We start from the raw sequence: 25,350 nt of genomic DNA on the forward strand, positions 1-25,350 counted from the left end.
TCCCCTACGTGTTCAGCTGCTTGGCTCGAGAGCTGAGCACGTTATAATCCCACCAAAAATATTTCCATGTAAAGATGATCCGCCAAGCTAAAAATATAAACATTCGTCGCCCGAAATGCAGTGATATCTAACAAAATAGACGCCAAGTAGATTTCATTAATATTAATTTAAAGATTCTCCTCTCTTCAAAATTTTTATCGGGAAAACGCAAAATATAGACAAAAAAATAATTTAAAAAAATCGATACAAATTTGTCAGTCTTTTTTTGTAGTACAATGATACAAAAAATCGGACATTGGAATAGAGATTGCAGCTTCCAATAGCGTCCGAAAGGTAATATCTGAAGCGTTTAGAGCACTGGTTAAGAGCTCAAAGCAGGAAAGTTGCGTACGCTCAAAATGAAGGCGTTTTAAACCCTTGATACAATATTACGTTCTACAGTAGGTAAAGATAGAATTCAAATATGCGGCGGTGTCTAACTGCACATTATATCCTGCTAGTGGTTTTACCCTATTTTAACCAAACCTTATCAAAGGTACTAGAAAGAAATTAAGTTCGTTTCCATTTTAAGAGGTTTTACTTGGTCCATTTTTAAGAGTTAGACTAAATGGGGCGTACGGAACCAAAACCGGCGATCTCCATTGGCCTGTCTAACAATTGTGCGATCATTAAAATTTCAATATTGAAAGAACGAGAAAGCCTCAACGCTCATGTCTCCTTGTGAATTTTTCGTTATCAAGCGAGCAAATTTGGAAAAATGTCAAAAACAAGTTTTTTTTTGTTCTTCGCAGAAAATTAATATGATTTCACAATTTCTAGACAAGGCAATGGAGATAGCCGGGTTTGGTTCTAGACGCCTCTTTAAAAGGGAAAATGAACCAAATAATGAGCCGGGTTTGGTTCTAGACGCCTCAAATTTAAAAGGGAAAATGAACCAAATAATGAAAGCAATTATTAAGTAAAAAACCCTTTTGACAATCTTTATTGTATTGGGAAATTCTGAATGATTTTTAATTATCATTTTATCGATGGGGATAATCCAGTTGTGTTATCCATGGTCACTGTCAGCTTGGTGGAAGTGCAGAAGTGCGTATCTCGATTTTTGACAGTTTGGAGCTAGCTGTATAAACTTGTTGTTGAAGATGTCGCGCGTCTATCTGACAGCAAGAGACAATAATCGAAAAAAATTCGGGAAGTCACCTAAAACAGTTGAACTTTTTTCGCTTATCTCGGGCTTAAGTGCAAGTGTTCTCAAATTTCCTTCGATTAAAGGTTTATTTTTCAAGAAAGATATGCATATTTTCCCTTTAAATTCTCAGGAACTTTAGGAGGAACTGCGGACAACATTATCTAAAACATTGGAAGAAAAATATTCATCGGTTTACCAGGAAATTCGTGTTTTATCAAAGGAAATTTGGCAACGCATGAAGGTTCATACGGCGTTCTTCCCTAGCACGAAAGTATTGTATTCCAGTAAAACCGTCTCCTCCGACAATATCTCAAAGTATTGATTTTCGGTAGAGTACTTTAATTGGGAGAGTATGGACAACTCGATTTCTGTAGCTCTTAGGGCCCAAAAGGGCGACAACGTGAAGAACGAAAATCACTAGAAAAGTGCCGCTGCTAAGCCATGCATTTGAAATATTTATCAATATGGCCGACTGCGCATTGAAAACATGCGTCTTTAAAGGATTAAGACTTTGAGACTGAGAAAATTTATGCGAAACCAAAGTTTTGACCGTGTTTTTATAATTTTTGATCAGTGCACCTACTCTCGGAGTTTAAATTATTACCACTGGATAATCCGAGTTCATACACGGAGAAAAAAACCTCGTGCGTGGGACCCGAAGTTTAGGTCATATGGATCTCTGAAGTTTTCGGATTGAGCATCTGAACGCTTTAGGTCTAGCTGTCGAGGTTCGGATCACACATCTGAAACTCCAGTTCTTACATCTGAAGTACTTCAGACGTGAGAACCGAAAGTTTTTCGGATGTGAGAGCCGAAGTTGTTGGGATGTGAAAACCGAAGTACTTCTGATGTAAGAACTGAAGTTTCAGATGTGTGATCCAACCCTCAGCAGTTGGACCTAAAGTGTTCGGATGCTCAATCCGAAAACTTCAGAGATCCATAGGACCTAAACTTCGAGACCCACGCACGAAGGTTTTTTCTCCGTGATAGGTTGGCTGCCCTTCTGGACCCCCTCTGCCCAAATGCTACACGAACTGATCAAACCTAACCTCCAAATTTTCGAGTCGTCCATACTTTCCCGGTAAAGGCACTCTAATTTTCGGGAATAGATCTGTTCCGGAATTGGCGATTTGCGACCGACCGAGCGCTGCCGCCGTTGGCTCGACAGTCGACGTCTGGGAGCTTGGACTTTCTCCATCTGCAACTGCACCTCCCGAGAAAGTGGATGCTGGCTGGAGCAGCCGAGCCGGTCTCCATGCATCGGCTCCGGCCTCCGTCCCTAAGATCCGCCGGGAAGTATCGAATCGATACCCAGCTCCATCTGCACCTGCCGCACAGTGGATCGAGTCAATGGAAGAGGTCGGACAAAATTTGGAAGCGTTAAACGCTCATAACTCCGTTTATACAAGACTTTGAGGTTTTAAAAATGATTCCGTTGATTTTTTCGTGAAATTTACTTCCAGAAGCACTCGTTTAAATTTAAAATGTGTCGAAATTAACATCAAAATTTGCAGTTTTAGTCAAAAATTCCATGTCCGACCTCTCTAATTGACTCGATTCACTGTGCGCCGAGCAGCGCTGCGCTGTGTCTGTTCTGCGCTGCCTTTGCGCGACCTTTGCTCTTACACCTCCTGCCCCTTTCACTGCGCTTGCATTCCTCCACCGAGTGGTTCTCCAGTCTTAGGGGCCCCGTTCATACACTGAAAAAAAGTTACGGGCTATAGCCATACCGTCCGTTCCGGGTTATGTAGACATACCGTTCGTCTCGGGATTATATAGATATACCGTCCGTTCCAGGCTCAAATAGAGTAGAGTACCTTTATAGATAGAGTATGGCCATTCGTATCTTTTTACTTCAGGAAAACTGTTCCGCTTTTTGATTGGTCAACACGTTTTTAGGCGTCATGATGCTCTTACGGCTGTAAATAAACAAACAAAATGGCGGCTCACAGTAACATCGATAAGAAGCTAAATTTGACAAAAATTTCGATTATACGGCAGTAACAATTTGAACTAGCATAGCTACGAATAACACACGAAAACATTGTTAAATCGCCTTTCACCTTTATCACAGGAGGATGTAAGATGTGCATAACCTCAAACTTGCTTGCTGATAACAGATAACAGCGATCTTGTTTGTTTATTTACGGCCGTAAGAACATCGTGTCAGCCTATTTTCACGCGACCAATGAAAAACCGGAACAGAAATGACCATACTCAGTCTATAAAGGTACTCTAGTTCTTACGGCCGCAAATCAACAGACAAGATGGCTGTTATCAGCAAGCAAGTTTGAGATTATGCACATCTTAAATCATCCTGTGATAAATGCGAAGGGCGATTTAACAGTGTTTTCATGTGTTATTAGTAGATATGCTAGTTCAAACTGTTACCGCCGTATAGTTGAACTTTTGTCAAATTTTAGCTTCTTATCGATGTTACGGTGAGTCGCCATCTTGTTTTTTTATTTGCGGCCGTAAGAGCATCATGAAACCTAAAAACTCGTTGAACAATCAAAAAGCGGCACAGTTTTCCTGAAGTAAAAAGATACAAACGGCCACACTCTGTCTCTAAAGGTACTCTAGGCTCAGATGCTGAAAGTTCCGGGTGCTAGAGCCGTAGCTCCGATTGCTCCGGGTGATGCACCCGGAACTTTCGGCCTTTGAGCCCGGCACGCGGACGGTATGTCTATATAGCACGTAAGAACGGCTTCCACGCCCGGAGTTTTTTTTCAGTGTACCTGTAGTCGTTCCTTAAGGAATTTTCAAATTCTTTTATTTTAAAAAAATGTACATTTCCTTAAGTTGAACAGCATTTTACTTTATCGGGTTGTTGAATTTTAAGACTGTAACTCACTTTTCTTTTGCCGGTCCTTATGTTGTCTTGAATGTAATTCTGTTAGACGATGATCATTTCGAACGCTTATGAGCGTTCATCTTCAGGTCTGTGGGAATCGCGAATCGCGATTTTGTCAACGAAATACGTAAAAGCTTTTAATGTTTTAATTACGTATTTCGTTGACTTAATCGCGATTCGCGATTCCTACAGACTTGAAGATGAACGCTCATAAGCGTTCGAAATGATCATCGTCTAACAGAATTTCATTCAAAACACTATCAGGACCGAAAAAAGGAAAGTAAGTTACAGTCATAAAAAAAATTTTACATTTTCATTTTTTATCACGGTTCGTCTTAAAAATTTACGAGGCTGATTTTCATGATTTTTGCGGCCATCGATAGGGAATAGTCCAAATAGGTAAGAGCTCACTCTACTTAGATCAACTCACTGCGCACTGGGCCCGCTCAAACCGGATTTTTGTTGCCGATTGGGCGAGCCAAACTGGGTGCATCCTTGGAGTTCGTATTATTCTTTGACGCAATCATAATTTTTCAAAACAAAATTGAGACTCATCCACCAAATATATGGTGGGATTTTTTGAAAAAATGAAGCAAAAAGTAAATTCTAAAAAATGTAGAAATTTAAAAATGACCTGATGATGGCGTCCAACCAGCATCAATTGGACGTATTTCTATCAAACGGACCTAAGCGCCAATTTGAGTTCCTTTTGAGGAATTTAGAATGCCGGATAGAGCGCTCTGTCAAACGGAACTAAACGCTATGGAAAAGCATTGCGAGTATACGACGGGATAAGCCCGACGCCCAGTTCCGCCGCCAATCCAAGGGAGAGCTTGATTCCTTTTCCGCCGACTCGGAGACTTTAACGCAGAGATAGGAAAGTTGGACAGAGCAAAATACGTGATACAACGATTTTAACTTCCACGTAGGTAAAATTGCATAGCCACAAAAATGAAGGAGAACTCATTATGAGCCTCTTTATCGATGACTTGGAGACCTCAACGCACAGATAGAAAAGTTAGATGGGGAAGAAAGTTAGATAAGGCGAAACACGTGTTGCAACTATTCCACTTAAAAAAGAAAGTTTTCAATGATTTAGACAATAATATTTTCAAAACCATTGAAATTTTTTCTTACGGGCTATATAGACATACCGTCCGCGTTTCGGGCTCAGAGGCCGGAAGTTCCGGGCATATCACCAGGAGCAGTCGAATTTCCGGCTGCAGCACCCGGAACTTTCGGCTTCTGAGCCCGGAACGGACTTATTGTCCGTAAAGCCCGAAACTTTTTTTTTTCAGGGTAAGAAACATTGGCATGTTTTAAATATTTCAGTAATTTCAGCTAAAATAGATTAGTCGAATTCTGAAGGACATTCCCGTTTGTGAACTGCGAAGGCCTAAACTACGGGAACCAATCAGAAATGGATTCGCAGTGTAGGCATGTAACCAGGATTTTGTTTCGAGGGGGGCTTGGTCGGGTAAGCGAGGTTCTCCCCGCCCCCTCCGACTAAGGGGGAGTTTGTGGGGTATGGAATACCTCCCAGCTCAGAGAAGGGTCAGGGGATTTTTGAAATTTTAAATCTATTTGGACGCAATTTGAGGCTTCTGTGACGCAAATTTTCCATCAATTTCTGCGGAAAAATTAAGTTCTTTTTTTAATTTTCGGACTAAAATACCTTAAATTGTTGCATTCAACACATTTGGAAGAGTTTAGAAATTTCAACTCTATTGGAACGTTTTTCGAAAGTTCAAACTTCCTCTTCTCTCGCCTTTTCTTGTTTTATATCTCTTCTTTTCTTCATTATCTTCCTCCTTTTTTCGCTTTCGGGGAGAGAGGGGCTTAAGCCCTCCAAGCCCCCCCCCCCCCCCCGGCTACGTGCCCGTAACAGTGTATTTACTCTCAGTATAAGGGACTCTAAGCTACATAAGCTTTCAAAGTTTTCGATTTTTGTCCAGATTCTTTTAAAGACTCGTCCCGCTGTGGGCCAGTGGGACGATGCGCCGGAGCTTTGAGCAAATATCGGCGCATGCGCAGTGCGAGCCCGGTGCCAGTGTGGGACGCGGCCGGCGCGATGCGGCGTCGACGCGCTCGGTGCTATGCGGAAACGGGTCAATCGGTCAATTGGTCATTTGTTCCACGTTCCCCAGACGGACGGGGACCCCAACCACTCGGCAAGCCACAACACAGTGGACCGACGCGTCACGTCTACCTGACGTCGCATGTCGCGCAGGTGATCTAATCCGGAACGTGGCCCAAAGTCTCTAACGTGGATGCAATCAACTGCCGTAATAGCGAAGAAAGCCGTAACTCTGAAATTTTCGAAACCGAGTTCCCTTCAGAATTCGACTTATCTATTTTAGATGAAATGGAGATGTTGCTTTGAATTGTTGATAGATGAGTATAGATTTGTAAAACTGATTAGGTTGGGTGAAGTTATTTCTCAAGAAAATTGTGGTATTTCTGCAATGGAGATGTTGCATGTGTGAGGAATTTGCGATTCGACTGTTGATTTTTATGTAAAAGTTCGCGAGAAACACGATGGTGCCACTGGTTTTCTCTGAGATCAACTCCCAAGCTCAAAAAAGCTCTCAAGTTGAGGCCAAAATGGAGGGGATATCCCACGCTATCCTGAGGGTCCACCTCTACATCAAGACAAACTCTCCATGCGAAGATAGGGAGCAAATACATTGACAGGGCTGTCACTGTATTTGGGGACCACACAACTGAAAATACGGCAACCTTGCTAATGTATCTTTGCATGGAGAGTTTGTCTTGATGTAGACGTGAACTTTTAGGATAGCGTGGGATATCCCGTCCATTTTGTCCTCAACTTGAGAGCTTTTTTGAGCTTGGGAGATGATTTCAGAGAAAACCAGTGGCACTATCGTGTTTCTCGCGAACTTTTACATAAAAATCAACAGTCAAATCGCAAATTCCTCACACATGCAACATCTCCATTACTGAAATATTTAAAACATGCCAATGTGTCTTACCCTGAAAAAAAAATTACGGCGTTTATGGACAATAAGTCCGTTCCGGGCTCAGAGGTCGAAAGTTCTGGGTGCTGCGGCCGGAAATTCGACTGCTCCTGGCGATATACCCGAAACTTTCGGCCTCTGAGCCCGGAACGAGGACGGTATGTCTATATAGCCCGTAAGGAAAAATTTCAATGGTTTTGAAAATATTATTGTCTAAATCATTGAAAACTTTCTTCTTTAAGTGGAATAGTTGCAACACGTGTTTCGCCTTATCTAACTTTCTTCCCCATCTAACTTTTCTATCTGTGCGTTAAAGTCTCCAAGTCATCGAGAAAGAGGCTTACAATAAGTTCTCCTTCATTTTTGTGGCTATGCAATTTTACCTACTTGGAAGTTAAAATAGTTGTATCACGTGTTTTGCTCTGTCCAACTTTCCTATCTCTGCGTTAAAGTCTCCGAATCGGCGGGAATAGAATCAAGCTCTCCGTTGTTTTCACGGATATACAAGTTTACCTATGAAAGTCGAAACAGTTTCTTTCGCATTTTTATTTTTTTGTGGTGATAAATTGATAAATTATTATTTATCAATAATACCAATACAAAATAATATTGGATAATTGATAAACGTGGTGATAAAAGTGATCCTATCGGTGGAAGCGGGTGGTCGCAATGGACAAGAGAGATAGGAAATAGACAAACTAACGACGATACACGAGGGACCCTACAGTTAGTCCATCATTTTGTCCCCTAGTCTACGGGAGCCGCCCGTTTCAACCAATACAGGATCGCTCTATACTCCCTATGTTTTTTTGTCCATCAATTTCAATAATCAGCCCGCAAGACACTTTCTTTATCCCCAGATGTCTTATAGTAACCTGCGCGTTTCGATCGATTACACCCAAAATGTACACTGGAAAAAAAACACATTGGATCTAGAGTCCAGACTATTGAAAACATTGACAAGAAAAAATACTCTTGATTCAATCGGATTTTTGCTTGAATCAAAACAAAATCCGCTTAAATTAAGAGGCTTAGTTCTTGATTTAAGCTAGCTTCTGATGGAATCAAGAGTACTTTTTCTTGTCGATGTTTTTCAGAGTTTGGACTCTAGATCCCATGTGTGTTTTTTTTTCAGTGTAGTCGAACAACCAAGTACTTTCGGTTGGTCTGGCCAAAAAACAGGTTAACAAGAAGTAACCATAAACACGGGAATTTTTACCGTGAAGACTTCCGGTGTTCACACGTCGAAAAAGACATTGACTTCGGTCAGATGACGTCAACGCTAAAATTAGCACGCTCGGTTTCTGCCGGAAAAAAAATACGCCTCATGTTCGACCTGGCGATCAGCGGAGGATATTTGTCTAATTGTCAAGACCAACTCATCGGAAGCTCAGTGTGTCAAACAAATAATTGTTTCGTCCCACTTCTTTTTTCCTTCCGTTTTTTTTTTGTTGACGACCAACTCGCGGGCCGCCTTTCTAATCTCGCTCGTTTGAACCGAACGCGCTCCCGTGATGAGTCGCATCAAGTCAAATATTTCATCGAGCTTCGAACGAAACGAAATTCGGAGAAAACGGCGGCAGTTGATGATATTTAGAACTGTGTCAACACTTCGGCTTCCTGGAGCATTGTCGCGGTACTCAGTGGTTCGAGCTTGGTGCGTGTAAACGATTAGCGTGGGTCATTTCGTAGTTTCCCGCGCGAAAGAACGTAACTATAATCCAATGTTGCCAAATTTTCCGTCGGAAATCGCATTTTTACCAGCACTGGAGAAAAAGTAGCTTGGATCTAGAGTCCAGACTCTTAAAAACATTGACCTGTAAAAATACTCTTGATTCAATCGGATTTTTTGCTTGAATCAAAAGAAAATCCGTCTAAATCAAGAGACTCGGCCCTTCGATTCAAGGAGAAATCGCATTGAATCAAGAGTATTTTTTCTCGTCTATGTTAAGTATAAAGAGCCTGGACTCTAGATCCAAGCGACTTTTTTTCCAGGGATGAGAATTTTGGACATCTTTATACCGAAAATTCACTGCTTTTTCCTCTTATCTCATGCATTAATCCGAAAATTTTGGACAAAAATTGTACAAGTACTTTCTTGTAAAAAAATTAATTGTTTGAGTCAATTTGGCGATCCTGGATTTGAGTACGTTTCTTCGTCCGGGAAACGACGAAGTCTGTCAGAGAAAATTTCGGCTAAACCGGCGCAAAAAAGAGCTATCTATGTAAGCAAATACAAACTTAATAGATTAACGTATCAACTATACGTGACCGTCCACACTGCATGACGGAATCATAGTTTACAGACACAAAATTTTGAGTAGATCAACTGGTAGATTTAATCGGAATCCTTCTTCTGACTGCAAAATCGTTGCCTAATTTTCTTTCATGTCTTATTGTTTTCACAGAAATCTAAATTACTGGACGCCTTTACATTTCTTGTAAATTTGCCCGAAATAATGCAGAAAATACTTACAACATTTCGACGGTGTAAGTAACCACCTATCTCGTTTGCGATGTTTGGAAATCTCCACTCCTATGTTATTTTTTCAAAGAGGAACAAATCGAAATCATTCCTTGAAGTTTTCGCAGAAGTTTCTTCGCACGGAGAAGAAAAATCACGGCAGTTTTCAAGAATTGCCGTTGAGTGGCTTTACATTTAAAAAATAAAGTATGCGAGGAAGTTGGCCACGTCGCGTCGCGAACCAAGATACTGGTTACGGACTTACGCCGTCGATTTGTTTAATTTTTGTTTTGTTAATGATCAAAGTAATTAATCTTGATATTGGGTATTTTTATATCTTTCTTGCAATTTTTTTTTTAAAAAAATTATGGATTTTATATCATCCGTTAATATCGAACATCGAAATTTGGCGTTTCGGGCGAATTTCATTCTCTGCAAAAAAGTATTAAACTTTCAAGAGACTCACAGAGACATTGCTCCGATCGGCGGAACTACATATGGATTACATTTTGCAATAAGGAACCACCATCTCCGGCTCTTCCATAAAATCACTTTTCTACATCGGGAAACCAATGGCATATACGTTGTTTATAAAATAAGCGAGAAATAGTGGTTCCTTATTGCAAAATGTGGTCCATATATGAGTCCTAAAACTGAGGCCTTGACTCAGAGTCATTTGCAACTGAGCACGGTTTGAAAGTGATCCCGAGATCCGAGTCTAGGATGAGCCGTATTGCTTAAAATCCTTGGTTCTCACAAAAGTATTCCAGGTCGCTGAGTTTTGTTCACATTCACTCGCGATTCACGACCCCTCCTCAACACATTTTTAACGTCTCGCGAACACCTCGATAAGAGACGCTTGTAATGGGAGGGTGTTGTGTGGGAGCTGCACGTTCCTTGGCATGCATTCCACGTTGCCATTTTTACTCCGCATTATCCAAAAAATGAACAAACTTCAAACGGGACTTCTGTACAGTAAGTAGTAGTAAGTAGTAATAGTAATAGTAGTAAGTAGTATTAGTAGTATGTGGAGTAAATAATAGTAGTATGTGGAAGTAAGTAATAGTAGTAAGTAGTAGTACGTAATAGTAGTAAGTAATAGTAGTAAGTAGTAGTAAAGGAATAGTAGTAAGTAATCACAGTGAGAAGTAGTAATTAATAGTAGTTAGTAGTAGTAAGTAATAGTAGTTAGTAGTAGTAAGTAAAAGTAGTAAGTAGTAGTAAAGTAATAGTAGTAAGTAGTAGTAAAGTTATAGTAGTAAGTAGTAGTAAGTAATAGTGCTAAGAAGTAGTAAGTAATAGTACTAAGAAGTAGTAAGTAATAGTAGTAAGTAGTAGTAGTAGTAATAGTAGTGGTGGTGGTAGTAGTAGTAGTAGTAGTAGTAGTAGTAGTAGTAGTAGTAGTAGTAATAGTAGTAAGTTAACGACAAACGAAAACACAGGAAAATGCGGAAACATGGCTAAAATACAAAATACAAAGGCAGGACGTTTCGGTACCTTACGGCACCATTATCAAGTATTAGTAGTAAGTTATGTGCATGTGTTATGGTGCCCTGGAAAAGATCCATCGCTGGAACGTACCGTTTGAATTTTTTCATGAGACAATCAATGGTCATCAATTTTTCATGCATTTTTTCATTCTGGAGTGAAATTCTATGCCGGAATCTTAATAGCGTCCAAAAACGCGCAGTGACTAACACACGGAGAAAAAAACTTCGTGCGTTGGACCCGAAGTTGAAGTCATGTGGATCTCTGAAGTTTTCGGATCACGTTTCTAAAAACTTGAGGTCCAGCTGCCGAAGTTCACGTCAGACATCTGAAGTACGTACTTCGATATATACTGAAGGGTTCGGGTCACACATCTGAAGTATTCCGGGACATACCGAAGTGCCTTGGTGTCGGACCCGAACTTCGGCAGCTGGACCTTAAGTTTTCGGATGGGTGATCAGAAAACTTCAGAGATCCACATGACCTCAACTTCGGGTCCCATGCACGAAGTTTTTTCTCCGTGCACTATTATGGAGCGGAATCTACTCTTAACGCGGAGTGTCATAACGCTTTAGTGGTGCTTATTTCACTTCACGTTCATATCGTTCGGGGTTTTGGACGCTAAATTGGCTCCGACACAGAAAACCGAGCCTCGGTTTTTAACGGTGTGATTCAATTGAATGTTATTATTATGCTTCCCACTACTAAAGCAAGTCTGGAGGTGGCGGTGGTGACAAATCTGGCAGCGCGATGGTGCGCGACGAAAGAGCATGGCATTTGACGTTGGCCCGAGGAGGACATTCCGTCGGGACCCCAAAGACGAGCGCGCTGCCGTGCTAAGGAAAACCACCGTATGAGCATTCGGATGTTGCCAAATTTCCTTTCAGAAAATATCTATTTTCCAGGAAAGTTATGAATATTTTCCCTTGAAATTTTCAGGACTTTTCGGTGGAGTTGCGTATGAAATTGTCCGAAATTTTCGGACAATAATATTCGCAACGTTTCCAGTAAATTTAGGTTTTATCGGAGGAAATTTGGCAACTCTCGGATGCTCATACGGCGCTTTTCCTTAGGACAGCAGCGCGGGTACCAGCTTCGCGGCGCGGCGCGGCGCGGTGCAGGCTCTGATCTCTCTCGTGTAAAGGTCGCAGTCGTGAACCGACTGAAATTAACACCCGACGCCCAGATGCGGAGATGCACCCGGGACCACTCCTGCCCGGTGACAGTGGCGTGCTTTGCGATGTATCGATCGATACGCCACTGAAACCTATGAAAAAAGATCGATTATCAGGGTGTTCGCAGCGAACACCTTAGTAATCGATTCTTTACCATAGCTTCAAATGGCGAGATATCGATAATCGATCATTCACGCCACGACACTGCACTCCTGATGCCCGGTGACCCTCCCAACCGCCAGGTGTCTTCAGCCCAGTGTCCTCGTCGAGAGGGAAAACGAGAGAGGAAAACAAAAATTGTAAAAATAACGTACCACGATGCAATGGAGATGATGCATGTCTGAGGGATTTGCGATTTGACTCCTGTTTCTTATGAAAGAGTTCGCGAGAAACACGATGGCGCCACTGGTTTTCTCTGAAATCAACTCCCAAGCTCAAAAAAGCTCTCAAAAAGAAGCCAAAATGGAGGGGATATCCCGCCCTACCCTGAGAGTCCACCTCTACATCAAAACAAACTCTCCATGCAAAGATAGGGAGCAAATACATTAGCAGGGTTGCCGTGTTTTCAGTTTTGGAGTCCCCAAATAAAGTGGCAGCCCTGTCAGTGTATTTGCTCCCTATCCTTGCATGGAGAGTTTGTTTTGATGTAGAGGTGGACTCTCAGGGTAGGGCGGGATATCCCCTCCATTTTGGCCTCACTTTGAGAGCTTTTTTTGCGCTTGGGAGTTGATTTCAGAGAAAACCAGTGGCACTATCGTGTTTCTCGCGAACTTTTACAGAAGAAACAACAGTCAAATCGCAAATCCCTCGCACATGCAACATCTCCATTGTTGTTGACATCCCTTTATTCTAAATGCATTTCGAGCCTGATGCTCACCATCAGTCGAGTAGGTGACAAAGATCGAGGACGTGCCACTACGAACAGGGCCGGATCTAGGGGGTGGCCACATGGGCCGCGGCCCATGGCGGCAAATGTAGAGGGCAGCAAATTTTGCGATTTTTTTAAATGTAGGTATAAAAAAAAAAAAAAAAAAAAAAAAAAAAAAAAAAAAAAAAAAAAATTAGAAACGAGAAAAGGCGACGAAATCTCCCATTTCCTGAGAGTATAGTAATTTCTAATTTTGTCGTCGATCGGTGATACAAGAGACAGCACCTGTACCTTTAATTAGTCGAGTTAAGAGAGAGACCAAACTCGCAATTTGGTCTGGAGCGGCGCGGCACAGAAAGCAATGATGACGAGGACTTGAGATGAAAAGGAGAAGCCCTCGACGCGGCGGTCGGCATGTAAGTGCCTACAAGACTGCATGAATACTTCACGCATTGCCAAACACGGTGAGATCAGCAGCGGTCGGCGTGAAACGCATAGCGCCTACAAGACTGCATGAATACTTCACGCATTGCGTCAAACAGTGCGTTCAGCAGCGGTCGGTGTGAAACGCATAGCGCCTACAAGACTGTATGAATACTTCACACATTGCGCCAGACACGGCGCGGCGGCGGAAGTTAAAATTATTAAACTAAATATATGTTTGTTTTTTCACAATTTTTTCGTTCACTTCTTATAAATGGAAGGCCTTGACCACACAGAGATAGATTTACGGAACTTAACTTTCGCGCAACTGAACTTTTTGACACCTAACTTTTTGAACTGAACACTTGAACTTTTTCCAGTAGTGTTGACAGGGTTTCGCAAAAAATTTGCCCAACACGAGTAAACACGTCTTATGCGCCCCTTCCCCTCCGGCACGTTTACGTGATGGTTTTTATTGAAGTTTCAGAACGAATGAGAAGAGGGCGGCAAGTACGTAAATTAGGCCCTGACTACGTAGTGAGAGAAGTGCTATTCACATGCCCTACAATTCAGGTTTCTGGATGGATACCTGTCGAGACAAGGTAAATATTGCAAAATGGGAAAGAGGCCATTGCGCGAACTGGCCGAAAATAACGGCCAATTCGCGGATTGGACAGCCAGTTCGCGAACTGGCCGGTCTTAGACACTCTCATTCCGCCAACGGACCGACCGCGATTTTCAACAGATAGCTAATTTCAAAATAACCTCAGTTTTCATCGATTTGACCGAATATTTTAAAACTGTGTGCACGAATACGGGAGAAAACTCTCGGTTGAAAAAAAAAAAATAAATAAGTAAATAAATAAAAATGAAATTCATTCGCGAATCGGCCAATACTTCATTTTCGTCCGCCATGGGCTCGTGTTGAAATGGTCGAATCTTATGAATATCGATAGTGAAACTAGAAAAACGCTTTGGAAGAAACCAAGGGTGTCACTATCTTCGTGGATAATGTCAGAAACCGAATTATTCAAAGCGCCTTGGCCATATCCTGGTTAATACCGAACGTAGAGAGTTGCTGTTCGGACAGAATTTATTATTTTTGTGTAATTTACAAGAATCAAGCATCAAAACACGGTTCTGAGACCAACGCAACTGACACATTAGACCATTTCAACATGATTCCATGGTAGACGAATCTGACCTACACTGCAAAAAAAAACATATTGGATCTAGAATCCAGACTCTTGAAAACATTGACGAGAAAAAATACTCTTGATTCAATCAGATTTTTGCTTAAATCAAAAGGAAATCCGCTCAAATTAAGAGACTTGATTCTTGATTTAAGCAAAAATCCGATTGAATCAAGAGTATTTCTTCTTGTCGATGTTTTTAAGAGTCTGGATTCTAGATCCAATGTGTTTTTTCCAGTGTATGGTCGTAAAAACTGACCGTTCCCATCGAAGACATTCGGTCGTGCAAAGAACCTTCTCTGCTTCTTCTACAACTGGACGTATTTATGCTAAAAGATATTATGTGCATAGGGTTTGCGTGTAACATAGTTCCTTTTAGCATAAATACGTCCACTGGTCGGCCGGTGGACGCATAACCGGTGAGTGTTGCAGAGAAAGTGAAACAGTCCCCGTCGCCAAGCGCCAGGACACACATCGACGGTGAAACTACCAAACCACGTATCTCGTTTGCGGTGTTTAAAAATCTACGCTCACATTTTATTTTTTAAAAGGAAAACAAATCAACAGCATTCCTTGAAATTTTCACGGAATTTTCTCCGCACAAAGAGGAAAAATCACAGAAATTTTCAAGACTGGATGTTAAGTAGTTTTTCATTTAAAAAATAAAGTATGACAGGAAGTCTGCGACGTCGCAAACCGAGATACGTGGTTTGGTAGTTTCACCGTCGACATCTCGTTGCCGATACAGGTGCACCAACCGGCCGAACGTATCCAATCACATCCGAGAATAACCACCAGTCCGACAATGCAGCAAGTTTATGTAGACGAATGTCGTCTGATTGTGCGATAAACTTACGATCTGCACGTTTGCGAGTCGATGAAGAGGTGTATTTTCGACCCTCTTGGCAACCCTGTTTGGACCATCCGCATTCTGCATCCGCATGCCCAACTGATGCACCTTACACACACACTCGCGAACTGGTATCCGGAGGGTGTTTGTGTGTGTGGAGTGCATGTCCCCGAGGGGCCTTTCCCACGAATAACTGCAGCGGTATTCATTGCGCCGGTCGTTTTGGATTCAGTGATATCTGACTCATTTTCAATGTGAGGTCGAAACCAGGATGAAAAGCTGTAGAAAGTGTGGCGTAAAAGGAGGGGGGCCTTTCACAAGTCCGTTTCAACTCGGGGGAATGGTCCCTTTGGAGCGCTTAAAGACGGGCGGGGGAGATTTCTTGAAAACGATGAACTTTTACCCTCTAAAGACGACATTTTTAACACTTTTGATGAAGTCTTGTTGAAGTTTTTTGATGAATTTTTTAGAAGAGTCTTAAAGATTTTATGAAAAAAAAAATTAATTTCAACTGCGACAAGATCCTCCAAAATACCACGTGATTGACCTATCACAAAGCAAAGTAACTCATTTCGAGTGCTCCAACGTCTTTTACAATGATCAATATCGACGGTGTAAGCAGTGGCGTGGCGTGCTTCGATATAAATCGATATTTCCCCATTTGAGACTATGGTAAAGAATCGATCATTAATGTGTTCGTTGCAGACGCACTGTTAATCGATCCTTTTCCATAGGTTTAAATTGCCGATCAATCGATAAATCGCAAAGCACGCCACGACACTGACTGTAAGTTCGCAATCACGTACCTCAATGACATATCTTTCAAACTGCCGTAATTGTTCCTCTCTGTACGGAGAAAATTCTGGAAAAACTTACGCCGTCGATATATTGTATACACCAGAAAAACCAAGCCTTGAGATTTGTGATTGTATTTATTATAATTGAGAAGAAATTCCCAAAAATTGTAATGCATTATTTTGCGTATGGTTAAATGCCTCTCAGTCGTTGTGGAATTATCGGTTATTGAAAAAATAACACACCAGAAAAAATTGGGTGACTTAAAATGAGGCTGGACTGATTCTGGTTAAAACCGCGGCCAATTTAGCTGATCGGTTCGAAGACGCACAAAATTAGCGTAACTTTACAGGTGAGCAAGAGTGATAAAAGTCTTGCAATCGCGCAACACTAAAGTCTTCGTTTAAAATAAGAGCAGCCATAATTTGAGACATTATAGGTCGTATTCGATACATCAAACAAGTGCGATTGTATCGATATTGGTTGGTTCAACATGTAAGCATAGCCTCAAAAGTCATTCTAGAAAACTGAGGGAACCGGTCTTTTGTGATGGATTTTTTATTATTTTGAGTACCAAATGGGACAAAAGTGAAATCGTCAGGAATTTTCTCATTTACAGCTTTTCCAACTTAAACCGGAAACTTTTTTTTGAGGTAATGTTCTACAGTGAACTCTCGATAATTCTAAATTGAAGGGAATCGGTTTTTTCTTCAAATTAGTGAGGTTTCGAAATAAAGAGAGTTCGAATTAAAGAAATTCATGCGGAGGGATTTCGAATTAGAGAGGTTCGAATGTAGAGAGGCAAATGGACGGATTCACGTCAAAAGGAACCAAATATATTAGTTTATTTCTTTACGGAGGTGAAAATTACACTAAGTAATTATTAAGTATTAATTATTTATATTTAATTTTAATTGTATTGTTTCGAACCAAATGACATATCGAACCACTATCGAACACAATCCATTCGGCGAAAGCTTGTGAGTCGATTTTTTATATAATTTTGTGTCGAATAACTTGCAACAACTTCAAGTCGAGCTGCCAGCATGGAATCTGAGTTGAGCAGCATATCAAGGCTCCAATGTTTGTTCCGTCACAGAGTTTGCCTATGCGGATGATTTGAAGGGGCACTTTATGCGATTCAAACCGCTGCGTTTCTTCGTCCAGTTTACGAGTTTTAGTTTGTTAAAAGTTGAATCAAATTGCTTGAAAAAATAAGGCTTACTTTATTATTACTTGAAATCTTGAATCTAATTTAGGTTTAGCTGATCAAAAGCTTGATGGCCTTAGTCAATTCATTGAAAAATTTACCGTTTTGCATGCTGCCTCTGACACTTATTATGAGTGGCGGTAGCCACATCCTGGGAAGTCACCTATCCTCCAACAATTGGTAACACAGCACAGCCCGGTCGTGGCACCGACACTATAACTACGCGTACTTGCTTATTTGGGTTTTAAAATTTGACAGGAAATTGAAATATATATACATTTATATAAAAGTAAGAAGAAAAAGGGATAGAATGGTCTAGAAAACTAAAATGTAAGCTAGCCCGATTTACTGGGTTTTTTCTTCCTTTTTACCTTCTTCTTCTAAATGGGATTCCAAGTCAATGCTCTCTCATGCAATATGTCTTTGACGTCTCAATCTCCCTCTCTCCTCCTCTGTTCTCTTTATTTTCTTTATACTAACTTGACCCGGACTAAATCTGACTCATAACTCTCACATGTAGCATGAAATGCTCGTTGAAAACAAACACATAGATGTCAAGGCACAAATATCAGTGCAAACATTTCTGCGCAAACACTTTTACCTGACCTCATACATTAGCGCCAGCCGTATGCATGTACTTGTCGTGAAAGTCACTTGCAGTAAATATACAATGTATCGCTGCGAGAATCGGGCCGCAAAACCAAAAATTCAATTATCTCGATTTCTTTATATACACATACGGATGTGTCATCTCTATAAATAGAACCTTAAGTCTGAACAGGCATTTGATTCTTCGTTATACCTATCAATGTTCCTTCTAAGAATCTTTCCGAACGAAGGGAACATTTGAATTCTATCTATTTTATGTATCATGCACTTCTATTTCATACCCCTGTACTAGAATTTTGAGCTGATAATACAAATTTAAGTTGGACTTGGTTTATTAAAGTTTTTCCAAGAAATACAACTTGAGATCTAAGAATGCAACTCGACTAGAGCTGTTCACATGACTGTCCTTCTGGATGTATGTAGGCTGCGAGGAGCTATATCGACGGCGAAACTACCAGACCACGTATCTCGTTTGCGGTGTCTAAAAATCTCCACTCACATTTTATTTTTTTGAAGGAGATCAAATCAATATCATTCTTTAAAATTTTCACATATTTTTTTCCTCATGAAGAGGAAAAATCACGGAAGTTTTCACGAACTGACGTTGAGTAGTTTTCCATTTAAAAAATAAAGTATATCAGGAAGTCTGCGACGTCACATACCGAGATAGGTACGTCGTTTGGTAGTTTCACCATCGATATGTTGCACGCAAACCCTAGGCGTATAGTTCCTTGCAGCATGAACACGTCCATGTTTTGAATCAAATGAATATCTGAAATATTTGTTCCCTTCTACAAATGATAAGGCTATTCTCATAAGGCTGTGTTACACTAAAACTAGCCATCAAGCCACCAATAGGATCCCTCCATATCCCTGTCGTCTTCTTTGTCTATCGCTTCGTCTACCAATTTCAGCCCGCAGTTCTATTTCAAAGCGCTCAAATTATAACGTGCGAAAGTCCTCCGGAGCTCTCGTCGAAAAAGATCTACCGTTTTAATTGCTCCGGAGCGGATAAGCCCCTTTGGCTACGTACCAAAAGAGCACGTTTTAGTGGTTTTTGTTGAACAACCGTTACGGGGCACCGAATCGGTTGCGTTCCTCCCGCCCTCCCCCTCCGGAACTTCGCAGGGAAATTAAGCAGAGCAATGGTAATGGGATCCGGGCCGGAGGGACGGGGGGGAATTATGCAAGAAGTCGGACCGGGGTCGATTAAAAATCAATCTGGTCCGATTGGATCTATCTTTGTTCTCGTTCCACGCCATTTGAATGCGCATCGCGGGCGCTGTAGTAAGTTCCGCCTTGTTGTGGGGCAACGAGCTTCCAATTTCCGTATTTTTTTCCCGGAAGGTCGGTTTCCGGAATTTTTTCGAGGATTGACTCCGGTCTGAGGTGGGTTTCCGGAATTTTTTCGAGGATTGACTCCGGTCTGAGGACGGTTTTCGGAATTTTTTCGAGGATTGACTCCGGTCTGAGGTCGGTTTCCGGAATTTTTTCGAGGATTGATTCCGGTCTGAGGTCGGTTCCCGGAATTTTTTTCGAGGATTGACTCCGGAAAATTAAAGCAATGGATGAAGAGAAGATATTTAATAACTATTAGCAATAGAGAAGGAAAGGTAGAATAATACATACATAAAGTCGCTTTTATAGCGCCGCCTCGCGCTCTGCGACGCCCAATCGCCATTGCCCCCTATCCTCCCAGAGATCATCAGGCAATTGGCACCTTCTGATCTCCTCCACCCCTTGTCGCCAACCTTTCACGGGACGTCCACGCCGTCGCCTTCCGGGAGGAACCCAATCGAAGACCTGCTTGGGCAACCGGTCGTCTGCCATCCTTCGCACATGTCCATACCAGACCAACTGCTTGGACCTGATATCGTGCACGATGTCCTTCTCTACACCCATGATCTCGCGTACTTTTACATTGCGGATACGCTCTCTTCTTGAGATGCCAGCAGACCTCCGCCAAAAGTCCATCTCAGTTGCCCTAAGCATGTCTTCAGTTCTTTTCTTGAGTTGCCAGACCTCACTCCCGTAAGTTACGATACTCTTCACGATGACGTTGTAAATTTTCCTTTTGGTCTCCTTGGAGATACTCTGGTCCCAGAGAACCCCATTTAGCATCGCGATAGCTTTCCTGCCTTGCACATTCCGATCTTTAATAGCCCGATCCAAATTTCCGTCCTTAGTTAACCAAACTCCTAGATATTTATACTCTTCACAGTCCTGAATTTTCCGACCATCCTCCAGTTCAATGCTTTGCTGATCACCACCGATAACCAACTTCTCCGTCTTAACCACATTTACTTCCATTCCCCACTTTCGGTATACTTCCACTAGCTTCCGCGTCATGTAATTCGCATCTTCTTCGTCCTGAGCTATTACCACCTGATCATCAGCAAAGCACAGAGTATAAAGGGTGCCATCTTCACGTAGCGGGACGCCCATTCCCGAACAGCATCTTTTCCATTCCTTTAAAACTTCTTCCAGGTACACTTTAAATAAGGTTGGCGACAAACAACACCCTTGTTTCAGTCCTTTAGTAATTAAAAACCCCAACGATAAGTCCCCATGCGATTTAACCCTAGAAAAAGCCCCACCATAAAATTCCTTAATAGCACTAATTAGTCCCCCACTAAAACCCCTTTTGTTTAAGGCTTCCCAAAGTTTCATCAATGGCACACTGTCGTAAGCTTTCTGGAGATCCACAAACACATACATTCTAGTCGCTTTACAGCGCGCTCGGGCGCTCTGCGACACCTAATCGCCATCCTTGCCTATCGATCCAGAGGTCATCTGGTAGATGGCATCTTGTGATTTCATCTTGAATGCCACCAATCCACGATTTCGCTGGGCGTCCCCTACGTCTTCTCCCAGGAGGAACCCAATCTAGCACCTTCTTAGGCAACCTATCATCCGCCATTCGTTGAACATGACCATACCAGACAAGCTGTTTGGTCATAATTTCATGCACGATGTTCTGCTCGGCGTTCATGATCTCACGGACTCTTTCGTTCCTTACGTGATCTCTCCTCGAGATTCCGGCTGATCTTCGCCAGAAATCCATCTCAGTTGCCTTAAGAATCTTTTTGGTACGTACTTTCATGGGCCACACTTCACTGCCGTAGGTCAGAATGCTTTTGATTATGGTGTTATAAATCATTCTCTTTTTTCCTTTAGAGATACTTTGATCCCAAAGAATCCTATTTAACATAGCAATAGCTTTCCTTCCCTGCAGGTTTCGATCTTTTATGGCTTGGTCCATCTTTCCATCCTGGGATACTCGAACTCCTAAATATTTGTAATGCTCGCAGCTTTTAATACACTGTCCATCTTCCAGCTCTATGTCTTGCTGATCCCCTCCAATCGTCAACTTTTCCGTTTTCTTGACACTGACCTCTAGGCCCCACCTTCGATATTCTAGCACTAATTTCCGAGTCATATATTCAGCGTCATCCGCATCCTGCGCGATCACCACCTGGTCATCAGCAAAACATAGAGTATACAATGTGTCCGTATCATTTAGGGGAACGCCCATGCCAGAGCACTTCTTTTTCCACTCTTTTAAAACGTGTTCTAGAAAGATCTTAAATAATGTAGGTGACAAACAACATCCTTGTTTTAAACCTTTAGAAACATAAAAACCACCAGATAACCTCCCTTGACATTTAATTCTAGTAAAACTTCCACAGTAATATTTCTTAATCGCATTCACAAGTCCATCACTAAAATTCGATTTTTTCAGGGCTTCCCAGAGTTTCACTAGTGGAACGCTATCATACGCTTTCTGAAGATCAACGAAAACTAGATGGAGCTCCTGTCCTACGGCCATTTTTTTCTCAACCAGTTGTGTGATACAGAATAAATGGTCGACAGTTGACCTACCGGCCCTGAATCCTGCTTGCTCCTCTGCTTCATATGGAGCCCACTCTTCTTCGATTTTAGCTTCTAAAATTTTCCCGTAAATTTTACTAACTGTCCCTACGACAGATAGCCCCCTGTAGTTTTCGCAGTCATCCTTCTTTCCTTTTTTGTGCTTAGCTGAAATCCAGGATTCTTTCCACTCCTTCGGTACTTCCTCACCCTTAATGCAACGATCAAACAAGTCCCTTAGAAGCTGAAATAACTTTCCTGTTCCGCATTTCATCAACTGTGATGGTATATCTCCAGCCCCTGGAGCTTTAACATTCTTTAATTCCTTGATTGCCTTCACAACTTCCTCGAGTTTAACCTCAAGTGCTGTGTTTCTTCGTTACATTCTGCAGCGCTATCTTGAAACTCGGGTCGCCCTTCCGTCAATAATACTTTAAAATGGTCCTCTAGTTGGTTGATTGTAATCTGAGATATAATATCCTTCTTCATGTTCCTTCGCAAACCTTTTAGCAATTTCCAGCTTTCCGCACTCCTCCTTCCTCCCAGGTACGTGTTAATTCTGGAACAGGTGTTTTCCCAGGACTCGTTTTTCTTTTTCGTAATGAGTCTTCGTACCTTTGCTTGCGCATGTTTGTAAGCAATTTTGTCCTCATCACTCTTGGAGTGAAGGAAGGAGTGGTACTTTCGCCTCTTTGCATCGATCTCTTCCTCAATCTCTTTGTCCCACCAGTAAGGTTTGCATTCAGTGGTGATCTTTTCGCGCACTCCAAGGGCCTCTCTAGCCGCGGCGTGGATGCAAGTCTTGATGAATTGATACTGATCTTCGGCATCACAGAAATCCTGTTTTTCATCAAGCTTTTCATTTAACCGCTTCCTATAGAGATCCTTGACACTTTGGTGGTGCAGACTATCGATGTTATATCTTACTGGCTGGACCTTCTCTCCCTGTTGCTGCTGCTGCTGTTGAGGCACGCTATGTGGGAAACTTTTAACAGGAAAAGCTATTTCTATTTTGAGGAAATGATGGTCACTGCCACAAGATAACCCTCGGCACACCTTCACCTGTTGAACCTTTATCTTCGTTGTTTGGTTTGTTATCGCATAATCGATGATGGATCTTAAGTCTCGAGTACGTTGAACCCACGTATACTTATGGATATCCCGATGTTGAAAGAATCCGTTTAAGATTTTTAACTCGTTTTGCTCACAGACTTCGATGATGCGGTTCCCGTTGTCATTGACCACATCTTCACCGAATGGACCAACGACCTTGCAACCAATCCGGCGTCCTGTTCTTCCATTCAAATCGCCTATGACGATAACTTCCCTTGAGGTTCCAACTTTTAGGATTTCATCGTTCAGGAGCTCAAAGAACTGGTCTTTAGCTGCAACTGGCGCATCATCGTTGATACCATACACTCCAAGGAGGGTTATCTTGTGACCATACACAGTAACGTTCATTTTGACGATTCGTTCGTTGATCGGTTCCCAAGAAGTTATGCATTTACGTAAGTCATTCCGAACCAAAATCGCCACTCCTTGCTGGGCCCGCTGATCTTTGCTTACGCCGCTAAAGAACATATCATAGCATCCCAAACTTTCAGAGCCATATCCTTTTTTTTTCGTTTCTGTAATTACTGCTATGTTAACGTTATTATTTTTAATCTCCGAAACAACCTCCATCAGTTTATTGGAAATGCCTTGGACATTCCACGTCCCAAATACCATTGTCCTTTTGCGTAATTTTTGTCGAAATATCCGTTTAATCCGTTGTTCACCGAGGCATAAATTAGGTCGTTTAACATTGCGTAGGTTTTACGGGTATCGGGGAGTTAGCCCGATGACACAACCCCCAACCTGGAGGACCAGCGTTTGAATTCGGAGTACGCTCTCGTAGATTGGCTGCCTTCACTACGGCTAAGAGCCCAATCAGCCCCTTCCATGGGTGGTTCATACGCCTTGAAGCCGGTGACCATGTCCATGGCCCCTTTGAGGCAGGGGTTACCAGCTGGGGTCCGCAGGATTGCTAACCCTGTGACACTACAGTCCCCCATACGGGTAGATCCACAAACACTAGATGTAATTCCTGGCCAACTCCCTTCTTTTTCTCGATGACGTGGATGATGGTAAATAAGTGATCAATCGTTGACCGACCGGCTCTGAAACCTGCTTGAAGGTAGAATAATATATGTATTAATCATTAGCAATAGAGAAGGAGAGGTAGAATAATATATACATAAAGTAATATAGTTAATAATATTTAAGTGCTGTAAAATACTTTTAGAATGTCTGATAAAAGGGTTATTATGATATAATAATACTTTTTCTTGCAGGCTCGGACTGGCCATGAGGCCAATCTGCCATTGGCAGATACGCCCCCTTGGCGCGCTAAAAACGCGCCCCTCTGCCGCATAGCAAAATAAGAAGAGAAAAAAAATTACGACCGAGAATATATGCGGAAAATTTCTTAAATGAACGGAAGAAGAGAGAGTTAGGAGTGAAGAGAGGTGCTTTCACGCATAGTGGTAAACAGAGGTCCAAGAACTACTTTCTGAAGCGTAAACACTTTTCTGTGAAATTGTCACCTTTTTGTTGACATACAGGCGCTTTATCATCCCCCTCCTTCATTCTCTATGTGTAACTCCCGTAGAAGCGATAGTTGGTTCGATTTTAGTGTATTTTCCGAAGAAAATACACTACTTTTTAGACATACGCACACTTTATAGACTTCTTGAGAGGCCTTTAAACATATTTCTTCCTTTCCAAAATGACTATTGATTTGGACATATCTTAGCATATCTCGGGCAAACTCAATATTCATTTATTTCGAAATTCAAAAATAAGAGGCATATAAAGTGTAAACGCGATACAAGTATTCTCGCAAGATGGATGTCCACATTGCATTTGAAAAATGTAAGACGCGATGGCGTGAGTCGTGAACTCGCAATGCTCTGCTCTAGTTTGAAGCAACATTACAAATAAGACAAACGGAAACAAACACAACATGGAAATAAAGCGAAGGAAAGGATGCGCGTTAACGACGGCGCAGAGATACAACTATTCGTACTTGATGGACGTCCATGCTGCATCTGAAAAATTGAAGGCGCGATGACGCGAAGCGTGCGTTCTCAATGCCCTGCAATAAGCTGGCAATGAAGTGTCGCTCAGATTCGGGAGAAAAGTTTAAAAAGAGGCCCGAATACGTATTTTTTGTCGTCGGCTGTGTTGATACTCGTTCTTTCTTCTTTTTTCAGATTCTTGCCTGATTCTTTTTTAGGATGGATTTTTAGACCCACGTCTTAAACTCGTGTAAACTGCAGCACTGACACGGTTCTTATGGAAATAACGTTGCTTGGATGCGTCTGGTGGCTTTAATTTTTTTTT

The 25,350-nt window shown here is 41.8% G+C and overlaps 1 protein-coding gene across 1 annotated transcript; it reads right to left on the reverse strand.

The window, feature by feature from the left end:
- Positions 1 to 2,214: 2,214 nt before the first annotated feature.
- On the reverse strand, positions 2,215 to 24,020 carry LOC140225457 (uncharacterized). Its single transcript, XM_072304439.1, has 4 exons — positions 23,824 to 24,020; positions 22,582 to 23,536; positions 21,280 to 22,177; positions 2,215 to 2,516 (listed from the first exon to the last, which is right to left on the reverse strand). The coding sequence occupies exons 1-4, from the start codon at positions 24,018 to 24,020 to the stop codon at positions 2,215 to 2,217; spliced, it is 2,352 nt and encodes a 783-aa protein (XP_072160540.1).
- Positions 24,021 to 25,350: the final 1,330 nt, after the last annotated feature.

This window comes from Bemisia tabaci, chromosome 9, assembly GCF_918797505.1.
Source record: "Bemisia tabaci chromosome 9, PGI_BMITA_v3".
NCBI lineage: Eukaryota > Metazoa > Arthropoda > Insecta > Hemiptera > Aleyrodidae > Bemisia > Bemisia tabaci.